This window comes from Barbatula barbatula (genome assembly GCF_947034865.1).
Source record: "Barbatula barbatula genome assembly, chromosome: 1".
Classification (NCBI taxonomy): Eukaryota; Metazoa; Chordata; class Actinopteri; order Cypriniformes; family Nemacheilidae; genus Barbatula; species Barbatula barbatula.
The window spans coordinates 23229493-23255373 of record NC_136766.1 but is presented as its reverse complement, the minus strand read 5'-3'; the positions used below and the strand labels follow the sequence as shown (position 1 = coordinate 23255373).

At 39.6% G+C, this 25881-nt stretch overlaps 1 protein-coding gene across 2 annotated transcripts in view; it reads left to right on the top strand.

The window, feature by feature from the left end:
- The window catches only part of exoc6b (exocyst complex component 6B), a 78561-nt gene that overhangs the window by 28788 nt on the left and 23892 nt on the right, over positions 1 to 25881 (top strand). For both annotated transcript variants that reach the window (XM_079455531.1, XM_079455532.1), the window contains exons 8-18: positions 445 to 513; positions 6596 to 6679; positions 7201 to 7247; positions 7712 to 7832; positions 8034 to 8105; positions 8226 to 8323; positions 9200 to 9305; positions 10625 to 10734; positions 17070 to 17181; positions 18625 to 18759; positions 18981 to 19160. In XM_079455531.1, the coding sequence (XP_079311657.1) occupies positions 445 to 513; positions 6596 to 6679; positions 7201 to 7247; positions 7712 to 7832; positions 8034 to 8105; positions 8226 to 8323; positions 9200 to 9305; positions 10625 to 10734; positions 17070 to 17181; positions 18625 to 18759; positions 18981 to 19160 (1134 nt within the window). The remainder of the gene's footprint in view (positions 1 to 444; positions 514 to 6595; positions 6680 to 7200; positions 7248 to 7711; positions 7833 to 8033; positions 8106 to 8225; positions 8324 to 9199; positions 9306 to 10624; positions 10735 to 17069; positions 17182 to 18624; positions 18760 to 18980; positions 19161 to 25881) is intronic.

Sequence of the window (25881 nt, the reverse complement as noted above, 5' to 3'; positions counted from 1 at the left end):
TTACATTACAAATTTAAATACAATTTCTGTAAACATTCCTTCATCATGTGCTCACATTCATGTCATTCTATACCGGTGTGGCTTGCGTTCTTATACACAACACAAAATATATTATGAAGAATGTTGGCAACCAAACAGCATTGGGCCTCATTGACTTCCATTATATGGACACAAAACCACTGTGGCATTTCTTCAAATATCTTTTGTGTTTTTTAGAAGAAAAAGTCACACGCATAACTTTTGAATTACATGTGGATGAATACACGATGACAGAAGTGTATTTTTTGGTGAACTATCTGCCTCTCTTGGATCTTGGAATTCTAAATAGATCGTAATTAAAACGTCTTATGAAACATTGCTTTGTGTAGTTTTTATTTAAAGTGTTTAGGTACAGGTGATCTGTCTCACTGACTTCAGTTGTTTTGTCTCACCCGTGTATTGCAGGTTTCAGGTGCACAGGATTTGGTGGACTTCTCACCTGTGTATCGCTGTTTACACATCTACACTGTATTGGTGAGTACTCAAGTCATTTGGAGATTCTTTTGCAGTTTGTTTTATTTCAGGTTGGCCTATTTCTGGATCTATGGCAGAGAACATGTTTTAAGCATGTATGCATACACATGTGTTTATTTTTGTGTGAGATTGTGTCTTTTGAAAGTGTGTTTTGTTTTGATGTTATACTGATTGTAAATCTGTTGATCCGTGCCAGGTTTGTATACAGTAATCTAAGGGAGTGTCATTCATTTTCTGTTCATTCCGCTGCACAAAATTGTTCCAAAGTTTACCCGTAAGTTCTCCACCCAGAAGTAACCTGAAATGCTTCCTGCACAAACAAACATTGCATTCAAAAGCAGCCACAGTAATGAAAAACAGCTCACATCAACACATCAATGCTAATTTATTGGCTATTAACTCGCTAGACTCTCATCTGTGGAGTCAAGACTCTTTAAACTGTTTGCTTTTGTTTTATGCTTAAACATGCAACCAAGAATGGGTGTAGGTCTACGTACGAGCACGGGTAGGCCACATGTTTGTTTTCAGTGCGTACTCGATGACAGCTGCTCATGGTCTCTTGAAGAATTGTTTGAGTTGGTGGAATGTCACTTTATGACCCTCTGGCCTTTAAATTTCATGTGCGAGAAGATGGCTTGTCATTTCTACAATAGTCTTTGTAGAGGAGGCTGGTGAGAATGCCATGCTGAGAGATTGGTGTAAAAAGGAAGTCTTAAAAGTTCACATCTTGACTTTTTCGACCAGTCTAAGGCGGCTCTAGAGACCGGGTCTGGGAGCAGTCTCAGGACGCTGAGGAAAGAAGGAAATGCAAGGACGGAGTGGGTTGGGGACCGATGGAGTCATGGAAAGGACACGCTGTGTACACGCTTGCACTGTTTTGAGCCAAGTGATGCAGACATCCCACGGCCCGTGATGGAGAGAGAGAGACAAAGTAAAGAAAGCAAACAAATGAGAAGCGTGTCGCCATCTCTGAAATGCAAGTCGATGTGTTTCTTTTTCAAGAGGAATGTCAATGTTTTTGCCTTTCCTTCCCTTGATGCTCTAACGCTGACCCTCGAGCTACCTAGACCCTTGCCACAGATACTTCCCATTTACTGTATATGCGGTGGCCTGAACGCCCCCTCAGGAAGGAAGTTGTTGAGGCTGCTGTATGTTTACATGACGACTGCCCTCACTGTGACATCACTCCAGATCATTTAAACAAACTTCATGTAAACACAGTTACACACCGCTGTAAGGAGAGAGAGGACTGGAGCGACCCGGAAAGATTTTAGAATGGAGGCAATGATAAAATATAGAAATTGTTTACGACCTTTGTAGATGTACAATGGCCAAGATGTCCCCTGGCTTTGTATGTACGTGTGTGTGTGTGTGTGTGTGTGAGGCAGTTGTGCATGGAACTATACGCTTGGAACTGCTGCAGAGAGACGGGAAGTTGAACCTTGGTTCGAAAGCCAATTTGAGGACAAAATCAGGACAGAGCACAGGACATGCGAGAGGTCAGAGTGTCACCGAGAGGGTGTAGCCTGTTCTGTCTTTTAAGAATGCAGGAGGAATAATCAAGTACACTGAAAGAAAGAAATGCAAACAATGTTTTTGAAAATTTTCACGCTGCTTTCAAACAATTGATATTTTATGATGCACGAGGTAATAACTTTTAAATGGACTTTGTGAAAATGTGTCCCGCTGGAGTGATTGAATGAGGAAAGAGAATTGCAGACACATGGGGAAAGGAGAAAAAGTGATACCAGGTCTTAGGTGTTGAAAGTGCGACCTCCCAGCCTCAAGGTCTCTTATTGTTGCCTTATTGTTTTCACATTGCCAGAATACTGCCAAACTCAAAAGACCAATCTAGCGTCATTTTTGTGTAGTTCCTTTCAGACTTTTCCAGAACCAACAAAGGCATATTTTCTCCTGCTCCGTTACTGAAACAATGCATATGACTGAGCCAGGAGTCATGAATTGACTGAATTATTACACGGGCTGTGGTGGAGGATCAAGTGTTCAAGTGTTAAAATATTGAGTTTTAATGATGCTACTGAGCAAGAGAACACTGATGGAGAGCTCTTGCATTGAGGCTCGTAGTGTGTCCTCTTTCTCCTTCTGTTTTTTTGGGATCATTTTTTATTTGACTCATTTCCATTCTATTAGCTTACTTAAAATGTAGTGGTAGTTAGCTTATTATGAATGTATATTCGTTTAAACCCTTTCTGCATAGAGCTACAGTTTATCTTCGAACAAAAACAAAGAGCATTTGAAACTAATTCTGTTTTACATTCCCCGAGAGCTACACAGAAAAGAGGTTGTCACAAACTTGTGCGTGAAAGGGATAATAGCATTTTATTATTTCTTGGGGTTTTCACCATTTAAGAATCATAAAATGTTTGTCCAATAATGGCGATTGGTAAGACCTGCCTGTAAATGTGCATCATTTTGTATACCCTATGCATTCAAAGTTCTAACAATAACCATAAATATCTTTGTTTGTTGTTATTGTGATGTTACAATATAGAATAGAATCTTGTCTGACTGTTGAATGAGTGACTGACATAAGGAGATGTCGTTTAGGAGAGATCTCTGAGGGAATGATATCTTGTCCTTTTTTGTGCTTTCAACCCTGTTAGAAAAAAACCGCATATGCTGGGGTAGCTATGTTTTGATGCTGGTTTGATCGTCTTAAACCAGCTAAGAACCAGCACATGACCCTCTTAAACCAGCATATGACCAGCGCAAACCAGCATATGCTGGTTTTTTCAACAGTGAAAGCTAGCATGCTAATGCTAGCCACTACGAAACTGCACACCATAACTTAAACTGCCCATGACTCAATAATAATCAGAATAACAAGTTGACGGTGTCACTTTTTTGTCATCAACAACCGTACAGCCATACATGGAGTCTGTTGGCATGATTGTTGCCAGAGGAATCCATAGTAAAACAGTTCAGTGTGAAATCGCACAGTCGCCTCGTAATTACTCCAGTTCAGACAGAACGTGATCTATTTACGCTAGGTGGGGTTATGTAGCGATAAAGATTCTCTTCCAGTACTCGTTCCTCTTACCCAAACTCACCCACTTTTCTGATTAAACTCTCTGAGTCTCTGAACAATGTGTCTGTTGTACCCAGTCCTGCTTGGAGTTCTCATCAGTGTACACAGAATGGTAATGGGTAAGCTGCTGCCACAAACCATGGATTAGGAAAAGACACAGGCCTCCATCCTACTTCTCCAGTCCAGAGAACCCCACCCAGACTCCAGCTATGCAGCACCAGTCTATCCATCACGCTCTGTCTCAGAAAAACCGAGGCTGAACTTTTTGGTTTGTTGGGGTTAAGAACGTTGAGATGGGGCATTTTAACCGGATTATGATTGATGGCGACTGAACCATTGAATTCCATTTATACCCAGAACAAAGTAGTCCTTCTCTACAAGCATCTGCTTATTCACTTATTTACTGTAGATGTAATATACTGTATGTATCCCACTTCAGGTCAGGCCTCCTTATCGCTTATATATTGTTAAAATCTCCATAAAATTAAAATGGAATAAAAATGGAAGACTATTAGTGCTTACAAATTATTTATCTGTGTGGGTAATTATTTTTTTATTCATGTGCCCTCATAATCTTTCATAAAAATTGGAAACCTCCCATCGTCCTTCAAATCTTTTGTATGATATATGTCTCGGTTCAATGTGGGACTGACAGTCCAGTGGCCAGGCTTCCAACATCCAATAATCTAATTCTTGCTGGTATAAAATAATTTGGACTTCTCAACACAATTTTAGTAACAGATCTTAATTGTAAAGTTGCGCGAGTAATTCATTATGACATAAAAACTGCAACTTCAAGCGTTTTGTCAGGTTCAAACTACTTGCAGGCTTTTTGCACTCAACAGAAGTTAAATCTTCATTTAGATTTTCCACAGAATTTTTCCTTTCTGACTTCTGTTGTGGTTCGAATCTGAATATCTTTTCAATCCCCACTGTTATTAAAGGTTATTTCTCAGTTATTTGACATTTTCAAACTGTATTCCTCCTCGCACATCATTACATCTGGGTGGTCTAGGGTTTGCGTAACCCAGTGGTCAAAGGCCTGGGCTGGTATCTGAAGGTTTGCAGGTTCAAACCACTCTAGGGACTCATTGTTGTGGCGTAATAGGTATGCTTTGATGGTTGAACCATCAGCTAAATAACACAAAGTCTAAAAGTCTAAAACTCTGCTCCGTAATCTGTAGGTGCTGTATTGGGAAAGATATTCCATGACATATGCAGCAACAATATACTTTCATCTTAAAATTTAAAAGACCAAACTTACAGATGGCGTTCCATTGAGTTGGCAAATAAATGTCATAAATCATTTTTGGATTTAATACTGTAGATTTGAGTTAACAAACAAGCCAAGAGAGGTGCCATTAAAAATATATTTAAGAATCAACAATAAAAATAATAAATCGAGATGTACCTATGCTAAATTTCTCCACCGATAGCCTATTATTCAGAAAGATATCTACCGATGCCGATAACAATTCTGAAGGTTAAAGTGATACTTCACACAAAAATTAAAAATCTGTCATCATTTACTAACATTCGAGTTGTTCCAAATCTGTATACATTGCTTTGTTCTGATGAACACAGAGAACGATATTTGGAAGAATGCGTATAACAAGAACGAATTTTTTTCCCCCATTGACTACCATAGTAGGAAATAATACAATGGTTGTCATAGTTCCCCCAGAAGTGCTTCCTTTCCTACATTCTTCAAAACGTCTTATTTTGTGTTCAAAAGAACAAAACAATTATAAAGTAATTCTTCCTACTATGGGAGTCAAACGGGGGACAAGATCTGTTTGGTTTTAAGCATTCTTCCAAATATCTTTCTCTGTGTTCATCAGAACAAAGAAATGTAGATTTGGAACAACTCTGTTAAGGTGAGTAAATGATGACAGAATTTTCATTTTTCATTTTCTAAACACAGGGCACAAATTCACTCCTCTTTTGATTGTTAGGATATATCGACCCTGATCATCGGTTGTTTTTAGACTATCGGCCGATAGTTCAACATTGCTTTTATCGGCTGATGCCGCTTTTTGGCCAATTTATGGATGCATCTTAATACGAAAAGAATGAGTGAGTGAAAAATGTAACTTCTGCATTTGAGTACCACTTTCTGTTAGATGTGAAGTGATGGTGTGCTCGAGCCTGTGTACTGTCCTTGTAAAAGAAACAGACACTTGCCCGGCTTGATTAAATTCAGAGGCAATGAAAGTAGTGATAAGCTCCAACAATACTGTCTCTGTTTTCTGTCTTTATTCCTGTGTCTAAGAGTATGTTGTTGTTTCTGCGCTCTGTTCTGGTGACGTGTGTGTGCTTGTGTTGGTGTCATGACCTTACAGACTTTGATAACCGTTCGTGTAAGATAGGAGGCAGAAAGGCCCTGCACTTGGGGGAAAGGATCAAGCCTTTAAGTGGTGAATGAGCGCTTTTGTTTTTAAACCACAGACCTTTGGTGCATTGTGGTCTGAGTTTCGTTATGAGATTAGAAAATAACTCAACTGATATGTGCTTATTTGATGCTAGACTACTGTTTTTTACATCAACTGGAGAGAGAAAAGCTCCTCAATCACTACTCTGGTTCTGCACGACTTTGCTATGTCTATGTCTTAAAGAGTTCACCCAAAAATTAAAAATATGTCATCACTTACTCACTTTCGAGTTAAATCTGTTATTGAACAGTTATTGGACCCCATTGACTAGCATAAGTAAGAAAAATTACTTGATAATTTCCTTGTACTGTTGAGCACAAAAGACAGATATTTTGAAGAATGTAGGGCAGCAAACAGTTCTGGGGCACTTTTGACTACCATTGTAATTTTTCCTACTATGGTAGTCAATGGGGTCCAAGACCTGTTTGGTTGCAAGCACTCGTTCAAAAACTTTCTCGGTGTTCAACCAAACAAAGAAATGTATACAGTGCGTAATTCAAGACAGAATTAGAATTTTTGGGTGAACTGTCCCTTTAAAGGACACTTATAAGGGTTTGTTGCCATAGTAACAGTCTCAGTTTCATTCATCTGCTGTACCCAGGGTGCCCGGGACACGTTTGAAAACTACTACAGGAAGCAGAGACGGAAACAGGCCCGACTAGTACTGCAGCCCCACTCGAACATGGTATGAGCTCAGATTGCAGATTGTCTCTGTTGACCATTTCGCAAGTGAACATCTATGGTCCATCAATTTTTTTACACATATAATCAAGTTCTAAAGTATAATGTTTGATTCAGCTTTAATGTTCTACATACATACAATAAAAATGTTACTGTACTGTCACATTATTTTGCTACTTTATTACTACTATTTGTTTTGTAATTGCTGTGTGCGAATTGTAATGTTTTTCACAACTTGTGTCACTATATGCATTATGTTTATAGTAAGTGTTGAGGTCATTTATTTAATGCAATTGTTTATTGAATTCTATTTCACCAGCTCTGGGACTTATAGAAATATTTAGAAATTATTTAGAAATATTTCATTCTGAAGCAAATCTAATGTAGACTTTTTAGGGAAATATTTTAGGTGTAAATCTGTTAGAAATTGGGGATGGATCCATGAAAACATATAAGAAGTGTATAATGGCAGACCGCTCATTTGACTGATGTTCATAAACTCTTCTTTCCTTGGGTGGTCTCCAGCATGAAACATTAGAGGGGTACAGGCGCTACTTCAATCAAATTGTCGGGTAAGTGCCGTGTGCATTTTGTTTGAAATGGCAAAATGAACCCAAAATCAATTTTACATGCTTGTAACGTCTGTTTTAATAAAGAGGAGAATTAAAACAGCCACATCCATTCCTGGCTCAGGGAAGACTCTCCCATTACCCAAACACTACCCTTCTTCTGGCCCTTTCCAAAATCTCCGTCCCTCTGCTGCTGAAAAACCTTCTGGACTTAAAAATTTATGAATTTGGGGATGTGTAGTGGCAGATGGGTGTTATTCCGAGTGTCTAGATGGGAATGTAGGGAAGGCTGGTGTCTGGAATAGAGGCTTTTATAAACATCCTGAGTGGCACAAGGATGGCTCAGTGTCCTCCTGCAGTGGGATGTCTGGGAGTGTTTGACGGACTCGGAGCTGATAAAGCTCATTGTGACAGCGCGACAAAATGTTTTCATACTAATCTCTCAAATTCATTGTTTTTTCTTGTAGTTTCTTTGTAGTGGAGGACCATATTTTGCACACTACACAGGGTCTGGTTAACAGGGCTTATGTGGAGGAATTGTGGGAGCTGGCCCTGTCCAAGACCATTGCAGCCTTGCGCACCCATTCAGTATGTCTGTACACTATTCACTCAACACGCTCATTTCACTAGCAATTGCCAGACACCAATAAAAACGGTCAGATATATAAAATATACTTTTCAGAAATGATAAAACAAGATTATTTGGATCCAATTTTCCGATTATATTTGTCACGCAGCTCATACATCACACCTGTGGTCATGCTGTAATCCATCTATCTTTGTCTCTAGTCCTATTGTACTGACCCAGACCTGATTCTGGATTTGAAGAACCTCATAGTGCTTTTTGCAGACACGCTACAGGTGAGTTGGTGCAGTGCCTGACCATCAGGATGGCTGTTGTTGTTGACCCGAACAAATCCTTTTCCTTTTTTAAATTGTAAATTAAAAAAATATGTTTCATATCCTTTTCTCTTTCTGCAGGGTTATGGTTTCCCGGTAAACCAGTTGTTCGACATGTTGCTGGAGATGAGAGATCAGTATGGGGAGATCCTGCTTAAGAAGTGGAATCAGTCTTTTAGGTGCTCCTTCTCTCTCTTTCTCCCTCTTTAATTTCTTCATCTGCGTCTCTGTTTGTCAGCTGAGAAACGATAATGATGATGTGGTTGTCAGCTTGCTAAATCCATGCTGCTGGAATTATGTCCAAATATAAGAAATGTTCAACTTAAATCAGATTTCTATACAGGATTTGTTGTGCTGTATAATTCGATACTTGGATACAAAAATCCTCAAAAAGTAAACTATGTGGTGGTTTATATAGCATTTCAGGAAGTTGCCTGAATCGGATATCTGTGGTATCCGGAGATCTAGAAGCTGTGGATTGAAGGATTTACAACAGTTGAAGGACAGGGAAATGTTATCAGGCCAAACTATCTAAAATCACTGATCAAATTTCTCCCCTATGACTAAATCATATTGCTTGAAGGACAAACATTTTCTTCTCTTTCGTCCTGGGATCCCTTTAAAATGCATTTATTTAAACGTTGATACAGCAGAAATGTCCATTGATTAATACAAATACTTTAAAGCTCCTCTGAGGAGGATAGTTTGAGATGGAAAGGTCGCAGTAACCTTGTTTGAAGTCTCCATTTCAGTGACACTTGACTCATTCAATGGAGGAAAGAAGATTTGGAGTCTATAATTGGCTCAATACTGCATTTCTTTGAGAACACAGGCATTCCCAAAGATGCGTTCTGTGTGTGTGTGTATTTGCTGCATAGACACATAGTGTGCTCATGGTTCCAGGGAATGTTTTTTAGATCATTAAGTCGTTTTAAATATACTGCCGCTATTGCCCTTGGGTTTATGAGCGATTCATCTTTGAAGTCAGGTCAGTTCAGTCACTGTCTTTCTCGTTGAAGAATACTGACATGACACCCACTTATTCTGTTGATTAGGCAAATCTTGGATCAAGACAACTATACCCCCATACCTGTGGCGACCCCAGAGGAGTACCAGCAAATCACAGGCCAATTCCCCTTCCAGGATCCTGAACTTGACAAGGTGAGCATCAGACACATAAGAAAGCTTTTAACTCAAAGACTTTCTCATGGGTTGCATCAGTTGCACATCCTACAGTCCCTCACATAGGCACAAATGTTCAAGAAGTTGATTATTAACATGCGCATCCACGGAGGTGCTTGAACGAAACCATGCGTTTGATTTCTTTCATATACGTCAACAAGAATTGCAGCCCAATACTGTTACAGTAATCAAAGGAGGTTAGCTAGCTTTGTACTTACAGCTGTTTTATCATGCAGTTTGTCTGTTCTTTGTTCTTTATTTAAAAATATATTTTTTTACTGGTGCCAAACTGTCCGCATTACCACAGAAACTGTAAGAAATGTACCTGATTTAACTGATTTTCTCATGTGGCAAGAAGCCGTGTAATAAGCGGGATAATGTACAAGCAATCGGCTGTTATCATGAAATAAGTCCTTCAGTGTGATACAAGATCACGCTGTCGTGGCTTCTTTCTGCGATAACAGCCGGCTGCCTGCACATTATCCCTTACTTTAGGTCACTACAGTGGAAAGCTATTAAAAAAGCTATTTATTTTGTTTGCATGGGCTTTCATGGCATACCTGCACATCAGCCACTACAGGAGACACTAGTGCATCATCCTATACACGGTCACCTCTTCAGATGTCCACTCAAGTGAAAATGAAAATAAAAGTGTACATTTTTTCCTAAAAATTAAAAAATCCTGTTTGTAAGAAAAAAGAATTGACTTTAGTTATCATAATAATGCATAAATATTATGTTGGTAACACATTTCTAAAAGTCCACCTTAAATATGATTTTAAAGGTCCAGTCAGTAAAATCTACCCGCGGTGTATGTTGATAGAAATCGCATATTCGGAGGTAATAAAAACATAACGCTCATAAAGCTCTTAATACACCTCTGAAGAAATAGCCTTGTATGTTGTATTGCATTTCTATCAATAGGTCAGACCAAAAATGACACACTGGATCTTTAATACATATAGATCAATTTAATATAATCATATTAATATACATATTTATTTATACATTTATGTAAGATATTTCAAATATTACGTTATAAACATAAATTATAGTGTAAACACAGCTTTACAACACAAATGTTGAAGTGCAATGTTTTTTTATTTTTGTCTCTAACCTTCTGGACAACTGGCTTCATTGTAGGTCCTAGTGGAAGTTTGCTTCTGTTTATAGAGCCATACTTGTTTTTAACCTGCAACATTCCTTCATGGTGTGCGAAACAGTTGTTGGTGAAAAAAAACACAGCAGCCTTAAAAAAAGCTTTGTGCGTTCACCAGAATATTTCTTCTTTTACACAGATGCTGTTTCCGAAGAAGCTGCCATTTTCTGAATTTGTGCCTAAAGTATACTCGCAGATCAAAGAATTCATCTATGCCTGCTTGAAATACTCAGAGGACTTGCACCTTAGGTAAGTGTGTGCACTTAGTACTAGCAAAACATCCTTAAGCTGTTTTACACCTGCACACATACTCCTTGTGTCCAAATGTCCTCATTAGCAAATAATGCCGCCTGGATGCCAGTCTGCCTATTTGTTGTTTTTCACCTTTCATTTTTCGGTTATGAAATCACTAAACCCACCCATTGTCTAAGTCAATCCCCCAGAGAAGCCGCTGAACTTCAGAGAGGAAGTTCCATCGGCACCAAACAGTTTCTGTGTGTTTTCCTAATTAATTGCATGCTCAGTGCTAGTGGCTGTTTTTTCAAGGAATTTTTCTGTGTTGACTGATCTCTGGTCAGTTTATGAGTTCTAAGAATTACTGATGAGGTTGCCAGATGCTCCGAACTGTTTAGTGTGGCCTACTCTTAATTCCAAGTCTGCAGAATGTTGGACAGCATAAACGGCTCTTTGAAATGGCGCCTCGGTATGATCTCCCTTTATGATATTTCTCAGAAGAGAAGTCCGTTTCGCATGGGTAGAAAGCAAACAGTTGTGAAAACTGCAATTTTGTCTTTCCCAATAAACAAGCGATATTATGTCCGCGTCTAATGACCTGTTAAGCAACCTGTTATATTAGTTTGTGTTTTTGAAAAGTGTAGACAGACTCGAACTGTCCTTGCTTTGGTCACATCACTATGCATCAATGATCACATCCTGTGGAGACCAGATGTTAGAGCTGATCAATTCTTATTAATCTCTTAATATGTTATTTGATATAAACAATCTGTGTAACAAAGATCATGATAAATTCAAATCCTGTGTCATTTCTGCTTGAGATTGAACTTTCAACCTTCGTTTTAATGTCCTTCATCCCTAACCATTACTCTTCCACCCTGCCCAGACACGTAGTGTTGCGATCTGATATCTCACCCGTCTCCTAATCTCCTTAACGGAACAGTAGGTTCACGGGGTCGGGCCTAAAGGTCACTGTCTTGTACAGCTATCGCTGGCATTTCCGTCTGGGGGAAAGGCACTGCCTTCTGATTAAGCTGTGTACTAAGACGTCTCCTTCCACATTCAATCGTTTGATGTTGCCTGTCTCTGGCTCTTTCTTTGAGCGCCCCGTCAGGTCTGGTTATGTTAGAAGCGGATCTTTCCGCTGGGCGTCCTAATCCTTGCGTGCATGTTTATGTGGTTTTTGGGTGGGTCACGCCTTATGGGTTCACTGAGGAAATTTGGGAGCATGCTTTGGGACGGAAAACACATATAAACTTAAATCCTACCAAATAACTTCTCCATTATCATCATCATCATTAGTGATTACTTATGTTAGAGACACTGTCTAGCCGGCCAGACACTCTTAACACTGTCGCCTGCAGATGATGCCCATGATAATAGAACATAGTTCTTAGATCTTTGGCTTGAATTCAGGGGAATGATTGCCCTGTTCTGGACTACCTTTGCATTGTATTAGGAAATACATTCTACAATCACTGCAAGAATGACTTAAACGGGCAATTTGAGGGTTATGCATGTGACATTTTCAGTCCAAACTTGAAATAGAAATCATCAACAAATGAAAATTATAAGTGATATATCAAACAATCTGTTTATATATACTTAACCCCTGATCCAGACATCGGAAAAATATCAGTCATGCACAAGTTTTCTATTTTAAAAGAGGGAAAAAGTTATGATGTGACATTTTTTAGGATTTCTGTCAATTAAAATGTGCAAACCAAAAACAATGATACACAACAAATGAAGGGATATGGGATGACTTTTCATAGAACATGAAATAGTTATTATATTTAAAAATGTTTGTGCCAATTTATGAAGAATGTTATGGATGTGACATTTCCATTATGGACGTGACAGACAATTCACTTACCTGACTATGGAAAACTGTTAGAAAAAATACTTTAAACCACCAAATATTGACATCAGACCTATCAGTATGGTGAATCTTAAGTTTCACATTCCAATTTCGTACATTTACATTTAGTCATTTAGCAGACGCTTTTATCCAAAGCGACTTGCTGTACTTGCTGTAGAAGTGATATGTTTTTATATCAATCCCTTTGTCTTCTCACATTGTACATTTCCTTGAGCTCAGTGGTTAGAGAATGGCTTTAGCAACGCCAAGGTTATGGGTTCGATCGCAGGGATTGCACATACTGTCAAAAGGGGGCAGTTTCCCGGACAGGGCTTAAGGCTAGTCCCAGACTACCTGAAATGTTAGAGGTGTCTTTAACGAAAATAATTTACACTGGCATATCTTAAAATATATCAGTGCGTTTGTTTTGTCTCAAGATGCACACCAGTGATGTTTTTTGTAAAGTATAACTTAAATATCCTAATTTAACTAAGGCCTAGTCCTGGTTTAAACTAATCCTTGTTTGGGAAACTGGCCCAAGATGTATAGTATAATGCAATGTAAGTTGCTTTGGTTGAAAGCGTCTGCCAAATGCATTATTGTAAATTCTTGCACTTATAAATGCTATAATATTGTGACAATTTATAGCAAGTTGTATATTGTCCCCCACATAGTACAGGTATGTGGTATAATGAGTAAAAATAGGCTTTGGGATTTGTAGTTTAGTAGTCAGTGCCAGTATATTAGTGTGTTGTATACTAAATCTGCATTAAAGTTTGTGTATATAAAGAAGATGTCTCACTTCTTTTGGGACCTCAGCCAATACTTTGGCTACTCACTGCCTCCTTTTACATCCACCATGTCCTTTGTGGTTTTCGGAACGTGGTCGTCCCAACGCTCTGTCAAGTAAAATTCAAAAATAAACATTTGACCCCTCTTGGCTGTTCTCTGAGCAGTCCGAGCCTCAGTGTGTGGGGTCCAAGGGTTCCAGATCCAGCCAAAAACCTCCTTTTCCACAGCTAATTTAAGAACACTGTCAAATAAGAGCTCGGCTGGCTGGATTTTGGCGTATTTGACTTTTGTAAAAATGGATCATTATTAGCACGAGTGTTATTGAGTATGGGGAAAAGAGGCGGCCAGATGGCATTCAAACCAGAGGTCTCGGATGACAGCAGGGTCAGGATGCTGGTTATTGTGTGTAGGGTATGTATGAAGGGGGGTAGGCAAAATACCTGTTGCTGTTGGAAACGGAAATCTATGATTGACACACTAAAGGAGCAAAGGAACAGGTCTGCATACTACTCTGGCTAGTACACCGGAGGCAATTAGTCTTTGTGGTCTCCTTCCACTAATATTGAGATGAGATGCGGTCTGAGAGAGAGGGAAGGGGTCCACATGCAGGTGCTCGGAGACCAGACACGAGGAATGTCTCGGACTCCTTCACTGACGTTCCAGTAAACTTAAGCCCTTCCTCACTAGACCTCATGTTCTGAATTGACCAAACCAGGCAGCTAACCTGAAGTTACCTTCGAGTTAACATTACAATTGTGTTTATGATGGTTAAATAACAGATGCTATCAGCTTTCCTCCAAGATGATGTTTGATTTACTTTTTTGCGTCTCCTGTTTTGTGTTCGGGGATTTGAATCGGTTTTTGTTATACTGCCCTTCCCATTTTTCAGTGAATAAGTGTGAGAGAAAATGCCAGTATAACGTCTGTTTTTAATCAGACCCCAATTTCTCCGTCTCTTTTGTAGCCCCTCCCCCTTTAAGATGAGGAATAGCTAGAGGCTTTGAATTCATCCAAACATGCAGTCAGTTTCCAGATAGCTCATCACAACAGACCAAGGGACCAATTGTTGCCTTGCCTTGGTAATCTGTAGATTCCCTTGTACTCATTTCAAAGACGGCCCTTTTTGATTCACACGGAGGTATATATAGTATATAACACTATATAGCATTGTCTTAAAAACATTTCCATAATGTTTCTTCACGAGATCAGAGCCGTGTTATAGCACATAGTTCAACAGACAAGGGTAAGCTGAAAACCAAAACCTCAAGTCATAGTATTATTTCTCAACAATGTAACACTGAATACTGCACAGTGACCGTGGGGTCGGACTGTGGGTGGGAGTGTATTTATCATTTTATTCTTCTGTATGCTTCTACTTACTGTATGCACCTGGACCTGATTGTATTCATTTCTTGTCATTTTATTTAGTCCTTCATCTCTCGCTGTTAAGTTTCCCTTTTGCCAAGTTAGCAGAGGGAGCGCACAGATTTCCCCCCCACTGAGAAGAGGAACGTTTTTAAATTCCTTCTCAGCCTTTCTCAACACAATGAGAGACGATTTAGTAATTTGCGAGGAATGTGTTTGTTGCCCGGATCGAGGGGGAACTGCTACTGCACCCTGGGCCTTGGCTCGCATTGACTGACACATTTGAGACTTATTGTCCCTTTTTCTTTTAACTCTCTTTTTAATCATTTGTGAACAATTCGGTGGGGGGGGGGGGGGACGCATAGGATGATGCAGCTGCAGTCACACTAATGAGCACGGAACCACTGGTCGACAAAATTAGCCTCCTTTCTTTACCCACCCCCATCGTTCTTCAATAAGACATAAGAGAAGAGCAAAAAAACTTGATATCCCCCTTTTCCCTCATGTTAAGTTAAACTGTGTATTTGTATGTGGTTGGTCTCTGGTTTTTGGATCATGCATCGCTGAAACTCAGAGAATGTGATTATTGGGCTCTGAGGAGCGGGGTGAAGTCCTTTAGTCCCTGTCTGTGTGGATGTAAGTGTTTATGTGCGCATACGACCCCATCTTTCTCTGTTTTTGGTTCCAGAGGAGGTGGGGTAATAAGCCTGAGATTAGAGCACATAGGACACTTCGTGCATCAGACTGTGGTTATGTAAGTCCGGCCCACAAAAGCGTTGTTTGGGATTCTGCTTGCCATGTGTTGGGTCTGAAATACGTTCAGCTGCACCAAACACTGCTAACTCATCAGTAGCAAAAAGGACAGAAAATGGCATAAGAAAGTCACAAGGACTTTAAAGGCGGGATAACGTGCTATGTCATGTTATCTGACTTCTTTACACTGTTGAACGTGCTGGCTTCTCATGCTTAACAAGGTCGACTTGTTAGGAAAAAAATCATTTTATTGAGCAATTCTCCTGGAGAAGCAATGTGAAAGAAAGTGCCCGCCAACCGACAAGCGAGACCCGCTTAATATCAAGATTGGCTGTGCTGCGTCAAGATTGGCTGCGCTGTGGGCCTGCAGCTGCAGCTGAGCTCATTACTCTTGCGATAGTGAAATTTCTGGTGTCTGTTATATAAACGGTGGATATAATTCTGGATTTGGAGATCGTTTCAAACCGATAGATGGCGCTGTCCCAGCACTAAAGGGGTTGGTCACATGTTTGTTCTTTGTTGGCAACCGTAAAAATCACGAAGGGAATAATGCAATAATGTGTTTGTGATGTAGTTCCGTCCCACTGCCTGCCTCCAGCATTTCGTGTTTCTCCGGAAATAATCGTGCTGTTGTATCTTTCTTTTATAAATTTGATCAAACTAAATACTCTTCGAAGATACGATGTATGCGATACTACTGTAAAGGTTCTCAAGAAAGATAGGATTGGCAGAAACTGAGTGTGTTACCCGATCTTTAAGAATGAACGTCTTTTACGAATTGACATGAAACATCAAAAGACATGTGTTGTGTTTAGGTGCAGTGCTACCTAGTGGTTCGAAGTTACAATTTGTTTTTATTTGTGCTAATAACTTCCAAATAGTTTGTCCAAAAATCCATAGATGCGGGGTGTCATGCCGAGTCAAACGATATCCAGGTTTCCCATGTCGGCCTCTTTGGGGCTTCGGCCATATTGAATAATTTTGGAAAATGCTGTGTTTTGCAAACACATGAGCCTATCGTTACAAAATTCTGTGTGTTTCATCTGCACCATGCCCTGAGAAAGCCCGTAGAAGTTTCGGACCCAGTGGTGAGGAAATATATTTACAGGCCTAGGACTTCGGCTGCGGTTGATGGATTTTCATGTCATGTCCTTAGATTTCTGAATCCTTGCTGAGTCCAACGATTCCAAACATGCCAGGTTTTGCCTTTATTAGGCTAAATCACCTTTAGTAGGTACAAAGTACAAAAAAAAAATGTGAATAACTTTGCAACAGTTACTCCAATCGAAACGAAACCAGTGTTGAAACTAGTAACTTGGTATCAGCACCTATTTTATTATTGCTCCTGTATGAAATATCGCTTTATTGCTCCCTAAACTCTCTGTAAGTCGCTTTGGATAAAAGCGTCTGCTTAATGACTAAATGTAAATGTAAAGCAATGAGTATGTTATCACAAAGTATCTAAAGCATCTTGAAGAAAAGGAAATGGAATGATTTTCTGTTAAAAAAAGAAGACATTTCTGATTGTGGATATTACATCTATTATTGGATTTCTAACAGCATACACTTTCTTGTTTAGCTCGACAGAAATTGATGACATGATCCGTAAATCTACAAACCTGCTGCTCACACGAACCCTCAGCCACTGTCTACAGTATGCCACGAAGAAGAAGAACGTAGGACTGGCGGAGGTGAGGATCTATGTTATTTTCCTTCAATATACAGTCGCAGAAAAAATGAAAAGACCATTGCAAATTTTCATTTAATCAGGATTTAGATGTATTGTGGCCATTCCAGTCCAGTGTCTTTGTATTTCAACAAAATCAATCAAAGCAATGTGAAAGACTGACAGCATGCCAAGACGCATAAAAACTGTGATAGAACTTAATGGGTGCTTTACTGATGCAGCAAGACCTTTTTTATAACCTCTTAAATTCAGTTCATTCAGATGGCTGACACTGAACCAAGGGCTTTAATGTTGAGATTACTTTGTGAGCCGTGCAGCATAGCCTGTACACACACAGTCAGGCATCAGATCAGATATCACACTCTTTTCCTCCCCTTCTGCCCCGGATCTGGCAGAGGTGCGGAAGTGTGACCCGGGCTCTGCGCCGGGCTTCCCTCCCTGCATGGTGCACATTGAGTGAAGAGAGCGAGCGGGAGGGAACCGAGGGTCCAAGCTAAAGGTCTGGGCTCAATTAGCACCCATGTGCCTCAGTGCCTTACTGCTGACAGCTCTGGCCTGCCTGTGGACCTCGAAATGTGCACCACAGACTAACTAACTGAACGGAGAGCAGCTCCAGGTCTGCTTCCCACAGACAGGCCCTCTCTGTCCCTTTAAACATACCCTCGACTTCCTCTATGTACCCTTTCCCCTTTGGAACTGCTCCCATTTGGCATGTTTGCCGGTTGTTATAACTCATTCCTCCAGAATCTTTACTTTAATGCACTGCTTTACTCCGTGATTAGGGTACTGCAATCATTTTTGTTAATGTTTATTACTTTGACATTAGTACCTGTATCTGCATAACACTATGATGCATAACATGGATAAACAATTTAAGGGCAGTGATGATATTGAACATACTATTTACACTCCGTATGCATTGAATGACATTTGACATAAAACATTTTTTACATTTAAGGGAAGTGATTGGTTGATGTTTTCATGTTATGCAACCAGTAACAATTATTTACTCGGATGTATGTGTAAATCATGTTTAGCAGGGCTGCCAAAATATCAGACACCTTAACAACTTCACAAAATTTACAATAGTTCAATTATTGTGATGAAATAGTGCTTTCAGTCAAATGCATCTTCAATACTGTATATTTTGTGTTTTAGCTCTTTGGCCAATGATTCACACTCATGATTCAAGTGTAGTGAGGCAAAATCAAATCGTTTAATACCACCACTTATACAACGAGATTCTGGCGCTGAATTATTTACGATATTATTTTATGTGTAGTTTTACACAATATCAATAACTGTATATTATCTGTATAGTTTCTGCCACAACTCCCTTTCATATGAAAATGAATACATAAATAATAGATCTGTATCTTTCAAATGGATTAAAAGGATTATGTAAGGATCCAAAGTATTGATTTAAAATTGCATTTGATTCTCAAAGTTGGTTCAGATCATCATCAACACCACTCACCTGGAGCAGTCCTGTCACTACCTAGAGGAGTTCATCTCCAACATAACAAACGTGCCACCTGACACCATTAATGCCACCAAACTCTATGGAACTTCCACCTTCAAGGTAAGAGACTGCAGCCGGAGGCTGTTTTGTCGCTTAGCTCAGAATTATTGTCAGCTCATTAAAATCATACTATGGATTCTTGTGTGACCAGTTTTTTCAGAGACATGATGTTGAAAACTTAACCTGGTGTTCTATTTTGCCAAGTGACCCACGAAACGCCTTGTTGTGGTTACTGTTTATCATATTATGCATTATTGTTTTGATTCTCACGGTTCATATAGGACGCAAGGCATGCCGCTGAAGAAGAGATCTACACTAACCTGAATCAAAAGATTGACCAGTTTCTACAGCTGGCGGATTATGATTGGACGGCTGCACAGGGAGGCGGGCAGGCCAGTGACTATCTGATTGACCTCATCGCTTTTCTCTGCAGCACTTTTGCCGTGTTCACACATCTACCTGTGAGTGCACACACACCTTCACACATGTTTATCTTATGTTCATTCGCTGTTGTGGCATCTTTAGATTGGGCCTTTAAATTCAGCAGTTGTAACCTTTTTTATCAATTGCTTATATAATTCATGTTTGCTAAGGCATTTGCAAATACTACCTTATTGTAAAGTTTTACACAGATTTTTCTGTTTCAAGTGATTAAAAAAAAGAATGGATTTGATACAGGTAAAAAATCGAATATACTCTTCAACAACCCCTTCGTCCAAATCAATCACAATATTAGTGTTATTTTGTTCTTTTTTATTTTCCCTTTAGCTTTGATACATCTTTAATATATATATATATTTTTTTCTCATTTAATCATTGATTGTATGTTGTTATGTTATTAGGAGAACAAGTGCTATTAGTCTGGATGTCAATTTTATATCGTATTGCCTTGTTTCTGTCAGTCAGGCCGCCGTGGGCCTCTCGACTCGAGGCCCTGTGACACATCATCCGTCATTGTACCCCGTGGTCTTCCTTATTTATTCATTATCTTTCTATGAAGGACTGTAACTTTTATTGGCATTGTTAGCCATTCATTGTGACGTTCCCAAGAGCTAGTGTCCATCGACTCCATTGCTTTAAAGGAGATTGGACTCCCAGTTCACTTGAACTTTCAGGGAAATGTAGGTGGGGTCATAGCATGTAAGAGGATTGCCGTGCTTCGGTTGTTTAAGTCCCTGTGGCTTAGCTGACATGGAGTAACAGGAGAAACAGAGATCCTGTGGCGTGACCTCTGGTTTTTGGAGACTGGCCCTGACCCCTGACCCTGGGGATTTCTGATAAACAAAGAATTTAAGGATTTTCCCTTTTATGGGCCTCAACCAAACACCTTCCGACTGATTCACGGCTGGAGGCTGCTTCCAGCGCTGCCCTTCACTTCTGTAATCTCTCAAGATCTACCTTTTTTCTTAACTCTCACTACAAGAGAAGTACAGCTCCTTTCAGCCCACTATAAAACAGCCCTGGTGTTGTTGGCTGGATTTCACCAACAGGGGGCAATGTTTGTACGACCCCAGGCCAGGTTAGGGTCAGGCTGAAGGTCTCACTTTCACTGTCTGAACTTAAACAAGAGGCCCAAACACACAAGCACAGGCAAACAATCTTGTTTATGGAACATGAATTGTTGTGTTTGTACATTCCATCCATGCATGTGTATATTTCCATCCTGTTTAACTGAGCCCAGTTATCATAACCATACACGTGCCGGTTCATGCTCCGGATATCTGAAGAACTTGCCACTCTTCACATAACCTGACGTTTACGTGCATGTGTGTGGAAGTGAGCAACCTTGCCTTCTTGTCACACAACTCCAAAGTGATAATGACTCCAAAGCCACTGTCCCATCCATCACGCCTGCTCCACATCTCAACCCATATTTGACACTCCGATGGATTTTCGATCTTAAAACAGAGAATACACAGTGTTCTCGACCGACTTTGCGTTTGAACCCGGGACAGTCGTAAACTGTACTTTTCACCTAAAGTTTGTCTCTGTCTGTCTTCTATAGGGTAAAGCTATAGAGCACGCTACGCTACCGGTGAGTATGGTTGTCGGTGTGGTATAATGAAGGCATAACCGTGGCCATTTCTCATGACCGTAATGAAGCAATCCGCATGCTGCCTGGTGTTCATCTGACCCACTCATGCTGTAGATGTTTGGATGCAACAACTTGTAATGCTTGTTAAGGAGCACAAATGAGGCATCGGTAGATATGTCAGCAGTAGCGTTTCCTTCCAGGTGTCCCAGAGGTTTGTTTTCAGACGTTTACCAATTCTTTCAAATACTCACTGTAGAGAATACTTGTGTGCCCACCAAGAATGTTACTCTCGAATTGCTCCATGCGACAAAAGCGCATGGAGTGACTACATAAATATATAATATCACATGGTGGTGATTTACTAAGGCAAGTATGTTAAGGCTTGTATTAAAACTCAAGGCTTTAGAACATAGAGGCGCCAGTCAAGATTGTGTTTTTTGGCTAGAAAAGATTTCTTGGCTGTACACTGGTTTCAACAAAAGGTAACAAAGGAAAGTCACATTCAAAAACACTTTTGAAATGTCATGAAGAATTCTCACTTGGTGCAGTTAACTAAAAAGACAGTGTTTCTTTATATTGAACTCTAAATGATGAGCTAATAGGAATGTGAAGTGCAAAGTAATAGAACCTTTTTTGTGCCATTACACGATGTTCCTTCAAACCATGGTAGTCTGTTCATAGACTGTCATGCTTTGCCAGATGTTGTGTGGGTCTGATCCATCAAACCTTGTATTTTGTGCTCAGTGACTGATCTCTATAACATTGGCTTTTCATTCTGGCTAGATGCTCTGAAAAAAATGGCAGCAAATATACTTTATGATGTTGAAATACTGAAATCAGAAATCGCTTTCGATCCGTGATCTGAGAAAGATCACACAAGCTTCGCTGTCTGCATTCCCATTGGTAGCCAACAATTTGTGTTCGCTGCTCATTTGCATAAAGTTGAACTCTATTCAACTTTGTCGTTTTGCCAGTGGTCACTGTCACGTTAAATGGCCAACCGTCATGAAAAATGATTGACTTCTGGTTGCTTTGCTAGTATGATTCAATGTCAGTGTGAACGTCCCTTACAAGCATATAGAGCTACATGACCATGCATGTGTCTTCCTTCTGTTTGTTTTACCGCCTTTGAAGTGTGCTTGTGTGTGTTTGAATAAGCCATTTACTTTGGTAGGTGAGATCTCTTCAAGAGTAGGAGTTACTTTTTCGATCAAGATATTTTCTAACAGGCATTTATAAATAGTTATTTTCTACATTTCCAAAACAAGGTGTCAGAATATGTGCCAGGTTCATCATGGGTTCACGGTCTGCTCCAAGGTAAAAGAAAGGCCTTCTGTATCAATATCATAAAACACCTTGTCAGAGGAACAGTGTTTGTCATTATTTACTTAAAGCCTGATTTGAGCTGTATTGTTGCTCCAAACTCATTGGCTGCCGTCTTGGTTTTCTCTGTGTTTGGGAAACGCTGGAACGGTGCAGCTCGGTGTCGGGAAGTTCAGCACATATTATCACCCTTTCTCCGAGCGGGCCGTAATGAACGTGGACAGGGATCAGTTCTCCTCGAGGGATCAGTTCTCCTCTGCTTCTTGTTAGGATGCAGTTGTTTTTGCAAACAGTGATTGGTGTGTGTTGCACAAACACACAGGAGCGTTTGAAATACGAGCGCGTTGAGAGATCGCTGAGCGTTTTCTCTGGGGTCAACCGCATGTGGTGCACGTTGGGGTTGTTTGTAGAAGTGTTGTGAAGTTTCAAACATATTATTAAGAAATCTATCCTCAGCGCTCGGCCCGGAGTTCACAACCCCATATCTTGCTGCTTTTTTCTCACTTCGGTATTATTTCTCAATCTGTCTCTCTCTGTCTCAATGTCTTGTTCTGTTTGTTTTGACAGCCAGTTTCTGTTGAGTAGTTTTTAATGATCCTTTGTTTAATTAAAGGAGCTGGAGAGAAAAGCGGGCGGCCTCTGTTCGCTCATTTCAATCTTTCCTTCTTTTTTTATTTCTTTTTTTCTCCCCTCTCTTTCCCGAACCCCTTGGCTAATTGTTAACATCCCTCTGCCCTGAACTGTAAAACAAATGTGCTACTGTGAGTGGGGTGTGCCACACTGGGCAGAAACTGTCTACATAACCCTAAAGCACGCACACACGTGTAAGCGACTGGGTTTAAGTGTTAACAGATTGGTGCACGTCTTTTAATGCTGGTGAAAGGATGAATCTCAGAAGCATCACTGCCTGATTGTTTTTTTTGCTTAATATTTTCAGTGACTATAGTTGTGGAAACCATGTTATGGCATTAATTAAATGTAGTAAATAACAACAAAAAAACTTTCAATTCACTAAAGTGCGCAGCTCTGCTTTGGGTATTTAATGCTCGCTCTTACTCATCCATTAAAAAGTGTTTTTGATTAAAAAAATGTTTTGTACATAGTTACTTGAAAAGCATTTTAAGCGCAAGTCTTCAGATCAAAAGCTTTTGAAAAGGTCATGAGAAACATAAATACAGTGTGTCCCAACTTTTATACCACAATATATCATATTTGTATTGTGATAGCAAACCTACCAGATGTGCTAGAGAGTGCCCGAAAGAGGAAAAAATCTTTTATTTGCTGTTCCACACATGAGCTCTAGTGGTTTACTTTACTATTCTAATACCTAAATGAAATTTGTTTCACATTTGCATGTGTTATATACATTTGAATAAAAGCAATTGCAGAATGAAAACGTTCACATAAATGTAAAGTAACGACTTCCAATTTAACTTTTGGATTTTGCCTGCTGTAAGTCAGGTGTGTTACCTTTGTGAAATTTAGTTTTTCACATTTTCAGTCTTTTAAAACATGTGCAGCATATGGCATATATTGTCGCTGTCCTTCCGAAACCTTGTATTGCCCACATTTTTTTAAGGAAAGGAAGAAAAACAATGCTTTTAAAATGAGTACTGTGTTGTCAAAGTTGACAAGCAGCTTTTAATAATTTCTTTGTTATTTGTAAAAGCTATAATATAAAATTAACGACAAAATATGGACATGTAAGGTTTCAGAATGACAGCAGCGATAGAATGATTTCCAGGATGCCATAGCATGTTATTCAAAAAGAACAACTCTTAACTCAAGTATTGATGACATTTTGTACGGTACAATTGCATCAGCGCACACCAGGCCGCTCTATTCATCCCGGTTCAGAATGTACAGTACTGTGTCGTGGGTTTTGACTTTATCTGCCACAAAAAAAATCAAAGCTCCCCACATCAAGTTTACAACTGCCTCTCCAATCAGACTAAATGATTCGAGCTTGTGAATGATTAGAACGGCCCCAGCAGGAGACAAGTATCCTTGTGTTTTCATTCCACCACGAGGAAAAGAAACAACAAACAGGCCTTATTACTTGGCCCCTGTGATTTATTATGGCGATTAAACATACAGAGACTAGAGGCCGGAAAACAAGCGTGTTTATTTTTTAATCACTGCAGTGCAACACATGCACTCTATTCATGTGTAATCGCCTAGTTAGGGCTCGCAGTGCTGAGTAGGATCTCAATGTGTGCACATATCAGAGAAAGAGGGAGATGGCAAAAGCAGCGACTGTTCTACCTTGTTTGGTAAGCAGCGTTTTGCACACCTGTCATGTTGGATCAACACGAAACGTTTTGCACTCATTTATATCCTTCCTTGTCTTCTGTAGATCTGCACTAAGGTCACAAACAGTATTTCCAAAGCAGCTGGAGATGGATTTGTGCAATTATGCAGGGGAGCCGATTCTAAACAGAACACAATCACAATCCTCCACGCTTCCCCTCTTTAAAGAGAGAGCGAGCGAGCGAAGCAGGGGAGAGTTTTTCCTGTTGATCCCACTGAACCTGAACCGTTAAGGTCCATGTCGGTCAGGTGGGGGTGTGCGTTACTGTATACTTTATTCATAGTTTTTGAAGCTTTTCAGTTAATCAACTTAAAAGCCATATGGTTAACTGATGGCTGTCCATGCCCTCTGCTTCCAAATAAGAGCAACAGTAACTGAAGCAGAGATTAGCGTGTTGATAACACGTACAGTAGACGAAAACGATGTGGCCATCATCTTTTTTGATCAAAATAATTTTGGAAAAATTGTTTTTAAATGATAAAACAGTGGATATTGTATTATATTAAGTATTCACATACTTTCTGGTGGTCATGCATGAGATTCCCATGCAACAAAGAATGCTTTACTGAAAATATCTGCAGTTTTTCTGAATTTACTATTGTGCAGTATGTGTTTAAGAAAGTTATTATTATTGTTTGATTCCGTGAACTGACGACATTTCTCCCAAAATCCATTCTCAAAATACTGTTTTTATAAGCATTTATAAAGATAACAAAACGATGCAATGTTTGCTTACATACTGCAAGCTTGAATACTGCAAAAACAAGTTCATATTCAGGTTTGAACAACACAGTACTAATGTTTTTACATGTATTTTAGGAAGCATTATGAATACATGATGTTATTTTCCCAATTTTACATTCTTTCGGTCTTTCGCATTGCTGTTGGATGACTTAATGTCATTCCTGAGGTTCGTTTCTGTTGAATAACAGACACCGGACTAGAATTGCCTTTTCATTTTTTCCTCAGCTGTATATACCAATATCAATATCAATAAAAAATCTCAGAAAGTTATAAGAAAAAAATATTTGTTGGCACATGAACATTGTTGGGTTGTTTGACATCTATTCTTCAATGAAATGTGTTTATTTTAAGTGTGGCTCGGCTGTTCAAATACGTTTTGGATCTATATGAGATGTGGTGCTCCTGGAACTGCAGGTTAAAGTTTTATTTGATAGCTACAAGTGAACTGGAACATAAGTTCTCACTGGTACCGGCTTCAACTTTAGGAAGGCTGCAGTGAAGTGAACACACGTCTGAAGAAAAGCTTTGTGTTTGTCCTTCCATTCTCTACCCGTCCCACATAGACAGAAATAGAGTAAAATGACCCCCATCACTTTTATAGATTTACTGTGCATTCTTCCCCCATTTCACTAGATTTATTGCTTGATTTAAGTGTTTCCAATGTGCAGGAAGTCCTTTTGTATAATGGTGTTTTGTTTTTATTTTTTGACCCCATCAGATAAGAATCCCACATAGACTCTTGACCCTCCAGTCTGCTATTTTCTTTTAG